This window comes from Rhipicephalus microplus, chromosome 1, assembly GCF_043290135.1.
Source record: "Rhipicephalus microplus isolate Deutch F79 chromosome 1, USDA_Rmic, whole genome shotgun sequence".
NCBI lineage: Eukaryota > Metazoa > Arthropoda > Arachnida > Ixodida > Ixodidae > Rhipicephalus > Rhipicephalus microplus.
The window spans coordinates 274756702-274773308 of NC_134700.1; the positions used below are offsets into that span (position 1 = coordinate 274756702).

The window sequence follows — 16607 nt, forward strand, 5'->3', positions numbered from 1 at the left end:
TTAGAGGGGAATTACGCACACGAGTGTCTAAATAGTTCCGGTACGTGTCCATGTGTGTGTCCGGCCAGGCTTTTATTCGGTGCTTGTATGTGTCTCCTCTTTTGTGTCCCCGTGTAGAATATCGCGCTGTTCGTATACTCCACCTTGCAAAACCAACTAGCCCAAAGCTTCACTCTACTGAATTTAATTCAGAATTCTGGTACTGGGGAAAAGGGGAAAGGAGCATGAAGCTTTAAGGAAAAAAGAGCCATGGCGGGACTTCCTATATATCTTTCTCTGCTGTCTTCTGAAGCGGGGAGGTGGATGATATGGGGAGGTGTTTTGTAGGCTTCATGCAACAGGATTTAATCAGCACGTATCAGGCCGTTAACTACAGTGCGAACGTAACGACACGATATGGGACGAACAAACACAGAAAACACGTTTGTTCGTACCTTGTCTTTACGTTAGCGCTACTGTCTCGAAGAACCAACTTCCTATATCAAGTATTACATTTAGGACAAAACGCAGCAAGAAACACGCATGACAAACGCAGATCTTTACCTGCCCAGACCTAATATGTGCCAATGAAGCCCTAATCCACAAATACCGAATTCAGTCAGCACCAGCCCACTTTGGTTTTTAATTGCACCTGTAGGGACGTGTAGAGACCTCCGTTCGAGGTCCTTGGTGCTCCCACAGCAGTGAGAGCCGTGGAAGCTCTTGGATTTCTTGATATAAGTTGCTCAGTAAGAGGAATATCGGTGTCAAACAGTTCAATGCAACAATAATAGCGAAGCCACGACGGCACACTGGCTAATTCCAAGTCCTGGTTAATTAGCACCAGCTAATTCCAAGATCAGTGGCAAGGGTGCGCGGCTGCTGACCCAAAGGTCACGGATTCGATCCTGGTCGTGGTGGTCGCATTTCGATAGAGGCGAAATGATAGAGGCCCGTGTACTGTGTGACGTCAGTGCACGTCACATGCCACTGTGTGACGTCAGTGCATGCCAGATACTCGAAAGTTCCAAAGTCCTCCACTACGGCGTTACTCGTAATGATGTTGTTACTGGGTCGGTGCATTATACACAAGATCTATTTACTGGGAAAGACACAGACCAGAGTCAAGATGGCAGACTGACACACTGGCGCGCCGGTCAGCCCTCACTTCATCTCCGTAACAGGACTCCCGGGTGCTGTAGCGCCGGATCGGCGCAAGTCCAGAAAAGAAGTGTAAGAGAAGTAGGGTTTCATCCGCGAAACATGCACAATGTCAAAAGGGGGTGAACTCGGTGTCAAATCAGAGTGCAATGGCTCTATCTGGTAGTCTACGTCCCTAACTTGACGCAAGACTTGGTATGGTCCCGCGTTGCGAGACAAGAGCCCTTCGTTTTGTTTTGTTTTCTTTCACTTCACCCACGGAACAATCTGACTTCAAATAACCTGGAGGGGCGCCCTAGTCGTAGACCCATGTTTGTTCAGTAGGAGCATATGCCATGGAATGTACTTAGACGTGCCCAAATCGCGGTGGCGCTCGGATTACAGCTCAGAATGGTTCCTTGGTTGGCCATCAATATTGGCACATCGTGCTAAGTCAGAGAACGTCAGACCCATTGAGCTAGTGAAATGCGATGGTGACGGCTGTGTATACCGCTTTGTGGTCATGGATCCCGCGGCTAGTCATCTCGATTGCCAGCAGATAAAGTCGCCACGATTAGTGTATGTTCTGGCACATTTTGTAATGACGGTGTTAAAGGCGATATTAAGGACGATAGTCTTTCTTGGGATACCTTAACGCAGAAATTTTGGCCAGTCTTTCAGTTTGTCGCACGAGTTCATCACCCGGCAAAAGTTTAAGCACTTGCTGAACGCCCAGCCATCTCGAACTGGTGGCTACGTTCATACTTGCGAGCATTGTCGATCAAAAAGCTAATATCACGCATATCTGAGGCGCAACGTCAATACGCAAGTATTAGGCGGTGTGTTCTTTTACTAAGGAATGCGTAGATACGCAATTATAAAGACCCTCGTGTTTCTTAGGCTGCGCTGAAAATGTGACGCTGCGCGAAAGAAGGCCAGCAGATGACTATCGTATTTCGACGACATTTGCCGCGCAGAGCGCAGACAGATACGTGGCTTTTTTTTTTTTTTTTTGTAGACTGACGAAAGCTGTATAGATATAGCGACGCCTATCGAGAACTCCACGAATGTCGGCTGAGGTATTTATTACCAATGCGTCAGGCTCATTTACGGACTTCAGCATACCGAATGTTAGAATAAAGCTGTTAAATGTTTTCCACTGCGAATGAGGAGAGTGGTAGCTGAGCCATTTAGGAAACGGGAACTGCAAAGCAAACGCCTCCGGAGTACACGTAAGCGACGAAGCGCGTACACTGTCAGAGGAAAGGTCAGAGCGGAAAAGCCTCCTTCCTTCTCGGCGATCGTCCTTGGCTCACTTCGGAGCTTTCCCGCCGTTTCATGCTGCAACAATTCAGACGACTCCCTCGGCGAGAATTAGGAGAACACTGTTACTCCTGCGCTGGTGCTCGCCAGCGTAATAGCGAGACCTTCAAGTCGCAGTGCGCGCTCTGCAAAGATGTCACGCGGATGCTTGTACGGCCCTTATCTTCCGTACCAATTGCCCCAATCTCCTTTGTTATTTTTCCCATTACTTAATTTTTTTATTATTTTTTGCCGCACGAAGGAAACTTCGAAGAATACACAGCACATGCCTGGCGTCGGCAACCTTGGTCTGAGTCATACCATATGGTACTGCATAGGTATACAAGGATGGAGATATAAGCGAAACAGCGCCACTCGATCTCCCTTTCTTTGCACGTTCGTCAACGTGTTTCGGTCTATCGCCGCGTCCCGGTATTTTTTTTTTTTTTAGCACTCCGCAACGAACAGGCACAACGGTTCAAGGAGAACGTCCTGCAGTCGTGGAGGAGAGTAGTTCACGCGAGCTGTAGACTGGAAACGCGGTCACTTGCATCCGCAGGCCAGTCGCATAAACAATTGGGAATCATCTGTTTGTGCTAGTTGATAAACAGCGGCAGCTCGATAGCATCCTACTCCAAGGACGGGCGTTAGGGCGCTATAATGCTCCGTGAACATCGAGTTACGTTAACGTAACAGGCACCGGTTCACTCTTGAAGTGTGTGGTGCTTAAGCATCGAACCTCACGTCTGTCGCCATGGATCTAAAGTTTCGCGTAACAAAAATACATCCAAAGGATGTCCGGCATATGCCATAACGCAGTGATGAAATCGACCAAAGTCACTTCGGCGCATCTTCTGGAGCAGCTAAAAACGTCGCCGTGGAGCTGCATAAGAAAATTTTGGGGCAACTACCAAGCAAACACTTTTAACCGCCAAGATTTATCGCTATGTTTACGCAGTTGTACCACATGCGTAAGAAAACTGATTGATATACGATTGCACGAATGATGCATTAGAATGCCACAAAAGGTGAAACCGAGTAAGTCTTCAATTAGGCCTAGTTTCTCTAGCCCTGTGACCTCAGGCCAGCTACCATTAAACCCTATGAACGTACGCCTAGCGTCCCTTAAGTTGATGTGTGCAATATGTACTATTAATAACAATATCTGGGGTTTTGCGCGCCAAAGCCACCATGTGATTATGACGCACGCTGTTGCAGGCTCCTATAAGTTTCTTCAGCGCACAGACATCACACAGTATATATACACAGGCCTATGGTGTTTCGCCTTCATCGAAATGTGGTCACTACGGCCGGAATCAAACTCGTGACCTTCTGGTCAGCAGCAGATCACCGTCACCCTTGCTCCACCACGGCGGACCGCTTTTGTCTTTTGCGTGTACTTTAGGAAGGAACTGTGGGCGCGTGGGTGCAAGAGACGGGTGGTTGTTAAAGCCTTCTGTACGCATCAGTGGCGCGATAACACGACTCCTATCAAAGAGCAATCAAAAGCGAGTCGAACTCGCGTGGTGCCCAGTGCGCCTAGGCGGCTCTAAAATACGAAAGCATTCACAACGGGGCGGAGTGAGGATGCGTAGGCGGAGTGAGGATGCGTAGGGGTAAGTTCCGTTTCCAAAGCAGCTTATCATAGTCGCTTTTAGCTGCGCCACCCGAGCACAGCCACCTCCACGTTGTAAATAGTATAGAACTGGTTAAAAGTGGGTCTTGGGGAAGGACTTCGTTTGTTCAATGTGAATCGCAGGGTATCGCGAAGAAGCCGCTATCGAACTGTGCAAAGATACGTCCAAAGCGATTTGATATTTTTCAAGCGTTTTGCATGTCCCCGAAACGCAGCAGTTGCCAACAAATATACAAGTCAAAGCAGATGTGAATGGCACAATGTGTTCAACAGAACTTGAAGTACGGAAACTGTAAGCTTCACGTTCTTAGTAAACGGTTAAACCTTGTGGTTCGATTGATTTCTTTATATAATTGTGTAGGCCAAGAAACAGATTTCTTTATACTTTGTCGTGTGGTATTGGCTGTGTGACTGGCGACACTGCGATGAATCTTATTGTTTACAAACAAGAAATTATTGTTTAAAAGAAGCATGGTGAGATTTTTTTTTTTTTTTTTGTACGTAACGATTGCGCAGGAACCGATTCCGGGCAAGGCGCAGCTTGCCAATGGACACGGCATCCACAATGGCACCACCACATTCGTCAACAATGTGACCAACGGCAAGCAGCAGACAAATGGCACGTCGGTACTGGTCGCCACTCCAGAGGCCACGGAGAAGACCAGGGGCGACACCGTTATCTACAGGGTCAACGACACTCCACCCTGGTACCTTTGCCTGTTACTCGGCTTCCAGGTACGCGAAACCTATACAATACCATCAAAAAGGGATTGCTGTTTTCGAGAGAAACCTTTTTATAATTACACAGCGCAGTGGCAGCGTTGTATATGCAGAAAAAAAAAAGTGCCGGCGACGTTGCAGAAATGTGGTCCTCGAAAGTGCACTTGTCGTACGCGCGCGTGTATCTGCTTGCACCGTTTTCCAATAAAGGATGCTCGTTCGATAGTCGGCTTGTCAGTGGTCAGCCGTCGTTCACGATATGTCAATCTAATCTTTGATCGAAGTCGCCAGTCACTTCATGTTGCCGCAGTTCACTGTTTCTTGCACTGGATATGAACGCACGTCAGTCGTTGTTGCCTGTAGAAACTATACAAAGTTTGGCTGCGAGAAAAGCCAGCAAAACACTCAATGCAGGGACGAAAAAGAAGGTATACATTAAATCACACATCGTCGTCACAGGAATGTCGTCGATTGAATCAGCCTTCTTCGTCCCTGTCTTTCTTGACTTTTAGCTGGTTTTTCTCGCACCTAAACATGGACCGACCTGCCCAATTTTTCGCGCTTCTGAGAAACTGATGTGTTGCGCTAATAATCTCGCGGATGAAGGCCTCATTTTCGCAATGGCCGAAGGAAAACAGTTCAGGGGCAGCATTGGGCGTGAAAAGAAAGAAAGAAAGAAAGAAAGAAAGAAAGAAAGAAAGAAAGAAAGAAAGAAAGAAAGAAAGAAAGAAAGAAAGAAAGAAAGAAAGAAAGAAAGAAAACATCACGCACGCCTTCGCCTGCTCCATGCATTTCGCCGCAAAGACTCCCGATTTTTCTCTTTTTGGGCAAAGTAAGCGAACAAGCCTTTTAGCATAAATAGTCTCAAACAAATAAAATAAATAAAATTTATTTTCTAATTCTGAATTACGACGTATACTTTTGTCGTAAAGTGAATGTTTAGCCGGGCTTTTTCGTACGACGATATAGGATATGAAGATCTGCACGCGAACGGGAAAAGGTGGGAGGTGGGAAGCGTGTTAAAGTCATCATATGTGAAGCAAAAAAAATAAAAATAAAGAAAGGAATTGTCTCACTCTACGAATGGCTCATTTTATTTGTTAGACACGCTTCATGTGAAACCAACGGACAGTGAAGCCGAGGACGGTGTAGGATGCACTACTTGTACGCTTGTACTGTAGTGCTGTACTTATCACACAAATTGAAAAGAACTATAGAGTGTATATAAAGACAACTTGATGCCGGTGTAGGGACCGAGCTTACAACTTTCGGATTACGCGTCCGATATAGCGTCAGGGTATTTGCTTACATCATCTGATGATGTACGGGATGTGTTCTTACGAGCGGCGTCCGGAACGTGCAGCACTACCTGACCATGATGGGCGGCACGGTGAGCTACCCGTTCCTGCTGGCGCCCTACCTGTGCATCGCCGAGGATGATCCGGCACGCGCGCAGCTCATCTCCACCATCCTCTTCGTGTCCGGCCTGGGAACGCTGCTGCAGGCAACTTTCGGCGTGCGCCTACCCGTCATCCAGGTAGGCACTATACTTCCATCTACGCTCTTTTCCATTCTTAATTGCCTGCAGCCACACGATCAAACTCTATTCGGATGTTAGCCGAACGCTTTGCCTGTGTGCTCCCGTCCACGCTGACAAGACTCTATTTTGGCATGCAACTCACTTCTTTCTATCTTCTCTTCTTCCTACCATTTTTACTTCCCCTTAGCAACCCCTAAAGGCGCCGAGCCGAGCCCCCACGACGGAAGGCAGAACATTGCGTCCTTTTTTCTATTTTCCTCTTTCCCCAAAACACTCTCAGGCGCCAGTTATGGTAGTGCTTTTTTGACGACCAGAGAGACACAGAGAAGAGGCAAAACAGAGCTGGGAGGTTAGCCAGAAAGAAACGTATATTATGAGAGGTATAGGATGGCGCAGGGCTCTTTATAATTTGTTTAACAGCGAAAGCTGATGTGAGATTACAACAGCCTTTTTTAACGCCATAGTGTTCCACCACCGCCGATACGATCAGTGACTGTAAATGTTAATGGGCGGAAAAATTATAATAAAAGAAATAAAAATTGAGCTAGAATGGGATTCCAACCCGAGCCATCTGCGTGACAGCGCAGTATTTACCGCAGAGGCACGCCAATTCTTTATTACTGCTTTGTTAACGTCACATGTATACATCAAAAATAGCCACCAACACAATATCAACATAACCAATTGGCTTTAAAAAAGGGAGGTGTGGGGCAAGCTTTTCTTACATTTCTTTAAAGTATAACCCACCTTTTGCTTTAGAATTTTCCATCGTAAGCTTCCACCTTTCCCTTCTCGAAGGTATGCTGGAGGTTCAACTCTGGTCAGCCAGTCTATTTCCCTTTTTTTTTTAATGGATGGGGGAAAGGGAGAGGGGAGTTTGAAGAAGGACATGGACAAGTTTTAGCGCAGCGCCAAGCTTGTTCTTTACTGTTTTTTCTTCAAAAAACGAAAAAAAAAAGACCTAACTGTGGCAGCATCCTGGTAAATCAGCTACCCTTCCTCGCGTTTAGCCAATAATCAACATCAGATTTTAGGGGCGAAGCTCCTTAGGGCGTGGGCTGTGCGTCCCCTGTAGCCTGTATGTAGCCACCTCTAGTTTAGTTGTTGCAGTGTTCACTAGATGGCGGTACCGTCCCCTGTATGTAGCCACCTCTAGTTTAGTTCTTGCAGTGTTCACTAGATGGCGGTACCGTCTCCTGTAAGCGTCCAGGGGATCTCCCCGGTGAGTAAAAGTGTGGCGGAAAAAGCAACAGAGGAAGAGCTAGTACTAGATAATTTCAACTGGAAAAAGGCCGAAGGAAAAATTCCAAAGCGCACTGCCGCGGGTTTAGATGGGATTCCCGTTAGCCTCATTAACGAACTAGGACATAACACTAAAGAAGCATTGTTAAAAGCAGTAGAAAAAAGCTTAAAGGACGGACAAATACCGGACAGTTGGCGACAAAGTAGAATGAACTTAATCTATAAAGGCAAGGGAGAAAAGGACAAGATTCGCTCGTATAGACCACTAACCATTACATCGGTACTATACAGGTTGGCGATGCAAGCAGTAAAAATGAAAATAGAAACATGGGCCGAACATAACGATATTTTGGGAGAACTTCAGAACGGATTTCGAGTCGACAGGCGGTTAGACGATAACCTGTTTGTTCTCACTCAGTGTATAGAAATATCTAAAATAGAGAATAGGCCCTTGTACGTGGCTTTTCTAGACATCACTGGGGCATACGACAACGTTAATCAGGAAATTATGTGGGATATATTGAAAGGAATGGGCATGGGTGACGACTGTATACAGCTTTTGAGGGAGATATACCGAGAAAATACAGTTTGCATAGAGTGGGAAGGAATGCGTAGCAAAGAGAACGTTGAGGTTAGCAGGGGTCTGAGACAGGGATGTCCTTTGTCCCCACTGTTATTCATGCTGTACATGGTGAGTATGGAAAAAGCGCTAGAAGGTAGCAACATTGGTTTTAATCTGTCACACAAACAGGGCGGCATGATGATTGAGCAGAAGCTTCCAGGTTTATTTTATGCGGACGATATCGTCTTATTTGCGGACAGTCGAGATGATATACAGCAGCTGGCGAATATATGCGGAAGGGAAGGTGAAGCTCTTGGACTAGGATTCAGTGTAACGAAGTGTGGTTTGATGGTATTCAATGATCCCTGTGATCAGACGGTGTCCATACAAGGCCAAGAAATACCGAGGGTAAGTGAATACAAGTACCTTGGAGTATGGGTAAATGAGAGTGATAGATACATGGAGGTACAGGAAAAAGCCTCGGCAGCAAAAGGAAAGAGGAATGCGGCAATAATGAAGCACAGAGCGTTGTGGGGATACAATAGGTATGAGGTGCTTCGAGGTCTGTGGAAGGGTGTAATGGTTCCAGGGCTTACTTTTGGGAACTCAGTGGTGTGCATGAGGGCAGAGGTGCAATCGGGAATGGATGTAAATCAAAGGACTGTGGGACGCCTCGCGTTGGGTGCTCACGGGAAGACGACAAACGAGGCTGTAAAGGGCGATATGGGGTGGGCAGGTTTTGAGGCGAGGGAAGCGCAGAGCAAAATAAGGTTCGAAGAAAGGCTAAGAAATATGAAGGAGAGTAGATGGGCAGAGAAGGTGTTCCGTTATTTGTATAGGAAGAGCGTGGACACACAGTGGAGAAAAAGAACTAGAAGACTCACTAGTAAATATACGGCTGGTATTGTGAGCCATATGTCAACAAAGAGCGTTAAGGGAAAAGTCAGGGAGGCGGAGAGGATTTACTGGATGGCAGCTATGGAGAAAAAACCGGCTTTGAGTAACTACCGAAAGGGCAAAAATGAAATAAGGAGGGAGGCATTTTACGATAATTCAAGGGGAAGCGCTTTACTGTTTGAAGCGAGATCGGGTTGCCTTAGAACGCGTAGTTATAAAGCAAGATTCAGTAAAGAAGAAGAACAATGCACATGCTGCGGGAAAGAGAAGGAAACGGCGGAGCATGTTCTGATTGAATGTGGAGATATCCACCCAGGTGTACGTTTGGGCACGAGCCTACAGGAAGCCTTGGGTTTTAGGGACAACAATGGAAAGCTGAACACACCCGCGATTGAAATAAGTAAGAGAAGGTTAGAGTATTGGTGGCAGAAAATTAGAGAGAAAGGACAAAAATAAATATTGGAAAAATAAAATATGGACAGTGTGCCGTAAATGGCAGAGAACTTAAGCTGAAAATTTACCTTTTTTCCATTAAGATAGAATTTATCGAAGTAGAGGCATTAGGCCAACATAAAAAAAAAGGAAAAAAGGTTTTTTTTTTTTTTTTTTTTTTTGTCGAGCTTGGTGGCATACTTGTCACCACCCCGTTATAAAGGGGACGCTCATAGCATCCATCCATGTAGCCACCTCTCGTTTAGTTCTTGTAGTGTTTACTAGATGGTGGCACTTGTAGCTGATGATGAAAAGATGCAAGATGTTATAAACTAGAAAGCGGTACTTGTAGTTGATGAAAGACGCGAGATGTTATAAAATAGGAATGATGTCACATATGGCGCGTGTCATTGGTTGAAGGCAATCGTTCGATTTAGTGCGGCGACGTACGCTAGGGGGAGCGTTGTAATAAAATCCGTTCGCTGTTGGCGCGCGCTCGGAGTCGCCGGATGGATAAGGCTGCACAGCGGAGAGAGCGCAAGGCGGCAGCAGCGCGCGCTCGCAGACAGAATCCCGATGTGCGAGCGCGCGAGGCAAGGGACATCGCAAGCCATCCATCGTCTAAGAACAAATAAAAGTTGATTTGTGTATATACACACACAGCGTTTCTCACGTCTTTACATGATGATCGACTGGGCGAATTACACGGAAGATTCACAGTTTACCGATGAATCCCTCCGGAGCTTCGCCCATTCATCATCATTCACCCCGTGAATATGCCGTAATTTTTTTAAGAAACCTAGTTCTAGCTTGATATGTTTAACGCTTAAACAAAAAAAAAACGTGAGCAATCATTCCTCGAAAAGTGGAAGTTCAAGCAGCGTACGCTGCACAAGGATATGTCTCACGCTAACGTGCGCAAGGCTATGTCTCACGCTGACACGCGGATGCGTGAGTGCCGGCCAACCCTGTGGTCGACATTTTTTTTTATGCGAGAGGTTAATAAATAAAGTGTTAAAGCATCAGTCTCTGATACAGGTGTTATGCTCGCGGATATTGGCTCCACGTCTCAATAAGTGAGACTATCCAGAGTGCACATCATTTCATCATTGTGAAGGGTTTTCAAAACATATATCTCAGGCCGGTTCTGACGAACGCTTGCAAAAGCAGTATACGCACAATAGAAAACGCCCAGGGCCAGGCACTCAGAGTTTGTCTTGGATTACCACGCTGTACATCAACAGCGGAAACCATCGCAATCGCCAAAGATCATCCGGCCACAGTGCACATTACTTTGGAGGTGCTTAGAGCTCATATTAGACACCTTGCTCGCGCCCCTGCCCACCATCTAGCTTCGCTTCCAGAAGATCGACCGAGTGCCTCCTTCTGTAAGAGAGTATTGACTTTCCGTGAGTGCCTTCCAACAGTCTACACACCTCCGGAACGGATACTAACACCTCCTTGGTGCTTGGACCGACCAAAACTGCGCTTGACAGTGCCGGGGATTCGCAAGAAGGCGGAGCTCTCGGCGCCAGCTTTAAAGCAGATGATTCTACTCATGCTACACGAAGAATACAAAGATCATGTCAAACTTTACACGGATGGCTCGACAACTGTTGGAGGATCTGCAGGAGCTGTGATCTTCCCAGCAAGAGCCGAAACCATCCAGTTCAGAACGTCACACAAGACGACATCGACAGCCGTGGAGCTCGCGGCACTCCGCAGCGCACTCCGCAGGATTGACCAAGAGACACCACAAAAATGGAGCATTTTTACTGATTCGAAACCAGCTCTCCAATGTCTACACAATACTCTACGTCGTGGACCTCAAGATCAATTGGCGCTCGAAATACGACAACTGTACCATCACCTAATAGACGAAGGACATGACATATCTTTTCAGTGGTTACCAGGCCATTGCGGCATCATCGGTAACGAGCATGCCGACAATGCAGCTAAGAATGCTCACGAAAATGGAGTGATGGAACCCATTCCACTATCAAGAAGCGACGCAGCAGCAAAGATTAATACGCTTGCGCAGGATGTCGCAAGGTCTATGCGGAATACGCCCGGTTTTCTCCACACCCGTCTTCACCGCCTGGACCCATGCCTACGACTTACTATTCCATCTGGCCTACCCCGATCCGAGACGACCCTTCTCTGCCGTATGTGGCTTGGGGTGTCTTTCACGAACGCTTTTGCCTGCCGCATCGGAATGAGAGACAGCGCTACATGCGACCATTGCGACAATGACGAAACAATTGAACATATTTTATGTCAGTGCCCCCAGTACAGCTCTCAGCGACAGTCCCTCTCAGCAGTGTTTGCTCGCCTCGACGACCAGCCATTTTCTGAGCAGTCAATCTTGGAATGTCGGAAAGATCGAGCTTCACGCCAGAAAGCAACGAAGGCGCTGATGAAGTTTCTGCGAGCGACCCGCCTCGTAGAACGACTGTGACACTACTGTGTGCGAGTGTGTGTATGTGTGTTTGTGCTTCTCTTCCTCCCTTTCCCCTTACCCTTTCCCCAGTGCAGGGTAGCAAACCGGATATGTTTTCTGGTTAACCTCCCTGCCTTTCCGCAATAAAATTTTCTCTCTCTCTCTATCTCAGGCTTCGAAAGAAAGACCTGGTTGCGTGTGAAGTGACCTGGTTCTTACACAAGACCTGGCCATATTTTTTGTGTGTAATAGGCTTTTTTGTGCTCTCAAAATGATGTGTTTAAATATTGATACAACGACATTTTAAGATAGATACGTTTTAACAAGAAACGGCACCAGCTATAGTTCTGTGATTCTGATACCGATAGTGTTTTCATCGTATGCCCTTGAGCGACTGTCGAGTACGACGTCTGCGATCACTCAACTCTGGACTCGATCGGAACGACACTTCCGCATAACCACTGCATTTCGCGAACGCACCCTATTCAAAAGGGGTGCTTTACAAGTTCGAGTGCTTATCGATAAGCCTAACCTTTTTTTGTTTTTCGACAGCCTCATCTGGGGATAGCCTATCAGTCGGGGGAACTTGTTTACAGTGTGTAAACAAGTGCGAGAGCGGCCGTGCAATACACGCGGGTTTTCCGAAAGCGGGAGAGTCCTTAGTCATGCATGCAACGCCTCGCTATAGAAGCCCCTTATTTGTTTGAGACAACAAGTAGCGCTGACGTGCTCGACTTTCTAGAAGTGCCCTTTCCGCCTCTTCATATCTCTTGCTGGCGAGCTGCTCCAAGCACAAATGTTTGCTTAGCAACATTTGTGCTTGGAGCAGCATTTGTGCTTAGCAACAATAAATTAAGCAGCTTCCCAAGCTATTTTGGGAAGAAAGGAGTAGGTGATTGGCAAGAAGGCCTCTTACTTATCATATATATGAATTATTTTCGAAAATAATTTGATGTCAGGATTCGTAAGGATTAGAGAAACATATCAACCTACAAAATGACTGAAATTCGGACTTCAGTTCAGTAATATACAGCTTTTGTTGCACGGTTATATTTCAGCGCATATTGACCGCATGTAGCGGCTCAAGACAAAAAGTCCTTGGGATCAGTCACGTCTTGTAGTTGATTCGAACAACTGCTTAGTAAGAACACTATTCCGGAAAGTGATGCGAGTGCGGTTTTGCAATGTTGAATGCTCATGAGCATATGCATATGAATATGTGACGAACAGTGTCATGCGTGGGCGTGGCTGCATGCGGGTCACGGGCTGCGTGGTTTAGGCCCCTGACATACAACTTCTCATGACGAATATATTATTGTCAAGGGGTGGTGACGTTGACAAAGACAGCCGTCCACGTGTCCAAGAAAAAAAACTATTTGGCCGAACTTGTGACTGGGAGACAAACTCGCACTGCAGCAAGCAATGCACGCTGTGCACTGATATCGGCGGACGAAGCGTCAGCCATCGATAATCTGATCCGTGGCAAGGCGCGTCGGCATTTACGCGCGCTGCGTCAAACATTCGACCGTCATCACTGGTAGCCGAGTAATTTCGAGAATAAGCTCAGCCTTTCGCGTTTGTGCGCTCTAGCCTAAAGATGATCGTATATGCGGTAATCTGGAATGCTCCCAAGACATTCTGGCGCAATTTGCGCAAGGCAGTATCTAAAACGAGCAACGGGCCGGCAATATAAAACACATGCAGAAAGAAAGGCGTATGCGAGGATATGCCAACTTCTGTCGTAGTCACATCGAAACGCACCATTTTTTAATCAGACTGTGCACACTTATACAGTGGACAGTGTTGACTTAACTGTGATGGTGGTGCGTGTGCAGTATAGCAAAGTTGGGCTTGCTGGCATATCTGCATCTTTATCTCTCTGTCTCTCTCATCTTTCTCATTCCCGTTCCCTTTTCCCCTGCGTAAGGTAGCCAACTGGACTGCTATCTGGTGAACCTTCCCGTACAGTGTACTAAAAGAAGATTAACAATAACTTTCTACTGCCAAAAGTTCGCACCAATTATGGCAAACAAACCATTCATTTTTCCGGAATTTATTTTTGGAATAGTTTGCCTTCCGACATTAAAGTATGCCGTTCCCTGAAGGTAATTTAATTGAAGTTAAAAAATCATATCATGTCAACTAACTAGCCTGTTTTGCTGTTTCTTAATTGATTCCTGTTCATTGTGAGTTGCGTTCTGTAATCACTTGTCATTGAAATTAGCACGTTATTCTTACATTTAAATTGTTTCTGTGAGATTACAAGGGTATATTCTTACTTTATTTGTTTCAATTGCATTTTACTGTAGCTCTGTCTCCCTGCTATGTACATCACAATCATTCTCAATTCTACATTGTACAAGAGGTCCCCTTGCAGTCTCTGACTATGGGACCTCTTTCTGTATATCATGCACATGTATTCTTCTTCATTTAGCACAATAAAACCTTCTGTTCTGTTCTGTTCTGTACAGTACAGTGTACTATTCTAGTAGACTGCACTTCTAGCCCCCTGCCTTTTGTATTCCTTCCTTCGTACCTGCATCTTTACACACGATGCGAAGAAAATAACAAGACACTTTCTTCCCGTTGTGTGTTTACAAACAGTGGTCTGAAGTTCTTCCTCACAGCGCGCGCTTGCGTTGTTCACTTTGTCTGCCAACCTGCCCTTGAACTGTGTGCCTGCAGGGTTCGACGTTCGCGCATCTGGTTCCCATCCTGGCCGTCCTGCAGCTGCCGCAGTGGAAGTGTCCCACTCACACGGAGACGCAAGGAGCCGGCGTCGAAGCGTCGCCCATAGGCAGCGACTGGCGGCCGCGAATGCTCGAGGTAGCCAACCCGGTTACATCCAACGACGACAAACTTTTTAAGGCGATTTCCTCGCATCTCTCATGCGAAAGTTACGGCTATCATTACGTGCACATAGTAGTATATTGTGCTAGAAGCCCCGAATTGTTTGCCTGTCGCCATAAAGGTTCTGTTACCCACATAGTTGTTGCAGTGACATGATGAAGCACGCGGCACACATCGCGATTTATACCAAGTCATTACGTAACCATACGCAGCTTTGCAGGCCAAGAATAGTATACAGTATATATGCCTTCGAAGCAGACGCACCTGCTTTTATCCAACAAATATTTTATCCAACAAACAAATTTATCCAAGAGGCCAATAGATATCATCATACGTTTGAATGTTAATGTAAACCATACTATAAATTTAGGTTACGGTAGCTTAATCACGCATGCCGCTAGAATAACGCAGTCACGTATTCCTGAAGCTTTACGTGCATAGATTGATGCGGCGCAAGAGGCACCATTCTTTTATTTATTTATTTATTTATTTATTTATTTATTTATTTATTTATTTATTTGCTATTTTGATTGTTTTCGGGTACAGAGTGCAAACGTAATGAAAAAGGTGACCTTACCTTAAAAAAAAAGTGAAGAGCATGTGGTTTCTGTCATCACTAAATACAAAGAAAGCCGATCGCACATCAAGCTGCAGCTGCGGCCATCCTTACATCGTAGCGTAAAGGAAGTTTCGAAGAAATGTCAAACGTCTACTTTAAAACGTCTATTTCAAAATTATATCCGAGACCTGGCGTGGCTCTGTGGTAGAATACTTGATTGGCACGCAGAATGCTAGGGCTCGATTCCTGCTGGGACTTAATCTTTGCATTTGTCCGGCCAACGCTGCCGATGTCCGCTTTTTTTCTAAGTGATCAAGCGTTACAATTGCCCATGTGTGTTCTCGCCGTTCCTGGGTGAACATAAAATGCCTAGCTTAGTGTGGCACATGCTTACCCCCGAGTATGTGGTTCTGTTCTTTGGAAAGTGTTTGACGACGTATGCGGCGGGATTGTGGCATTATTCGTGATACGAGCAGTGAGCCGTATTCGTAAAACCAAATACTAGATAGATAGATAGATAGATAGATATGAGTTTGTTTTATTTATTTATTTTGCCCTAGTCTGACTTGCCGACACCTGAAAACAGATATTTTTTATATACTGGAATGCCCCTGCACGTTTACTCTTCCACTGGCTGCGTGTCTCTTTTTCTGTGCGCTCAGTCGAGAAGCCGAGAAAAAAAAAGAGAAAGAAAGAACGCGTTAGTCTGGTATGCGAGATCCGGTATAGCCTCGATACGGTAGCCTATAGCCTTGACTTCTGCGCAGGTTGGAGATAGGTTGAAGTTCGCCCGAAAGCACACTTCGCGGGATGCCGCTTGTTAATGCGTGGCAAACGCCATGGCGGAAGAGAATAGTAAGTCGTCATTCATGTTTCATATCGTTCAATTTGTGAAGGGGTCTCGATTGTATAACCTCTTCGTAAATATTTAGCTGCAGTCACATAGGCTTCCGTTAACGACTCACAATTAGCAATACAGGCCAAGGTCGAAATTCCAGTGGAAATAAATGCGACAAACGCGAAAGCAACAGACCCGCGGGATTTTCGAGAGTTTGGCGGTCGATCGCGAAAGCTGCCTTTCCTGGCAGGGTTGTCGGGTTGCCTAGAAGGGCGTGTTTGTTGGCGCACTGAATGAAAAAAAAACGGTGTGCTATGAAACACGTGAACTACAAGTAAGCACTATCAACAGGTGATAGCAAACCAGCAAGTGAGTCAATTTGAAGAAACGCGAATACTTATACATTAAGGAAACAATGTCACCATGATGACGTGCTAAGGCCATGGGCATTCTCATGGCGATATCCTTTG

At 46.0% G+C, this 16607-nt stretch overlaps 1 protein-coding gene across 3 annotated transcripts in view; it reads left to right on the forward strand.

Annotated features, from left to right (window-relative positions):
- The window catches only part of LOC119188205 (solute carrier family 23 member 2), a 143971-nt gene that overhangs the window by 116395 nt on the left and 10969 nt on the right, over nt 1-16607 (forward strand). For all 3 annotated transcript variants that reach the window (XM_075894874.1, XM_037436139.2, XM_075894870.1), the window contains exons 2-4: nt 4574-4792; nt 6141-6314; nt 14576-14716. In XM_075894874.1, coding sequence (XP_075750989.1) covers nt 6153-6314; nt 14576-14716 — 303 coding nt within the window. In that variant the 5' untranslated portion in view covers nt 4574-4792; nt 6141-6152. The remainder of the gene's footprint in view (nt 1-4573; nt 4793-6140; nt 6315-14575; nt 14717-16607) is intronic.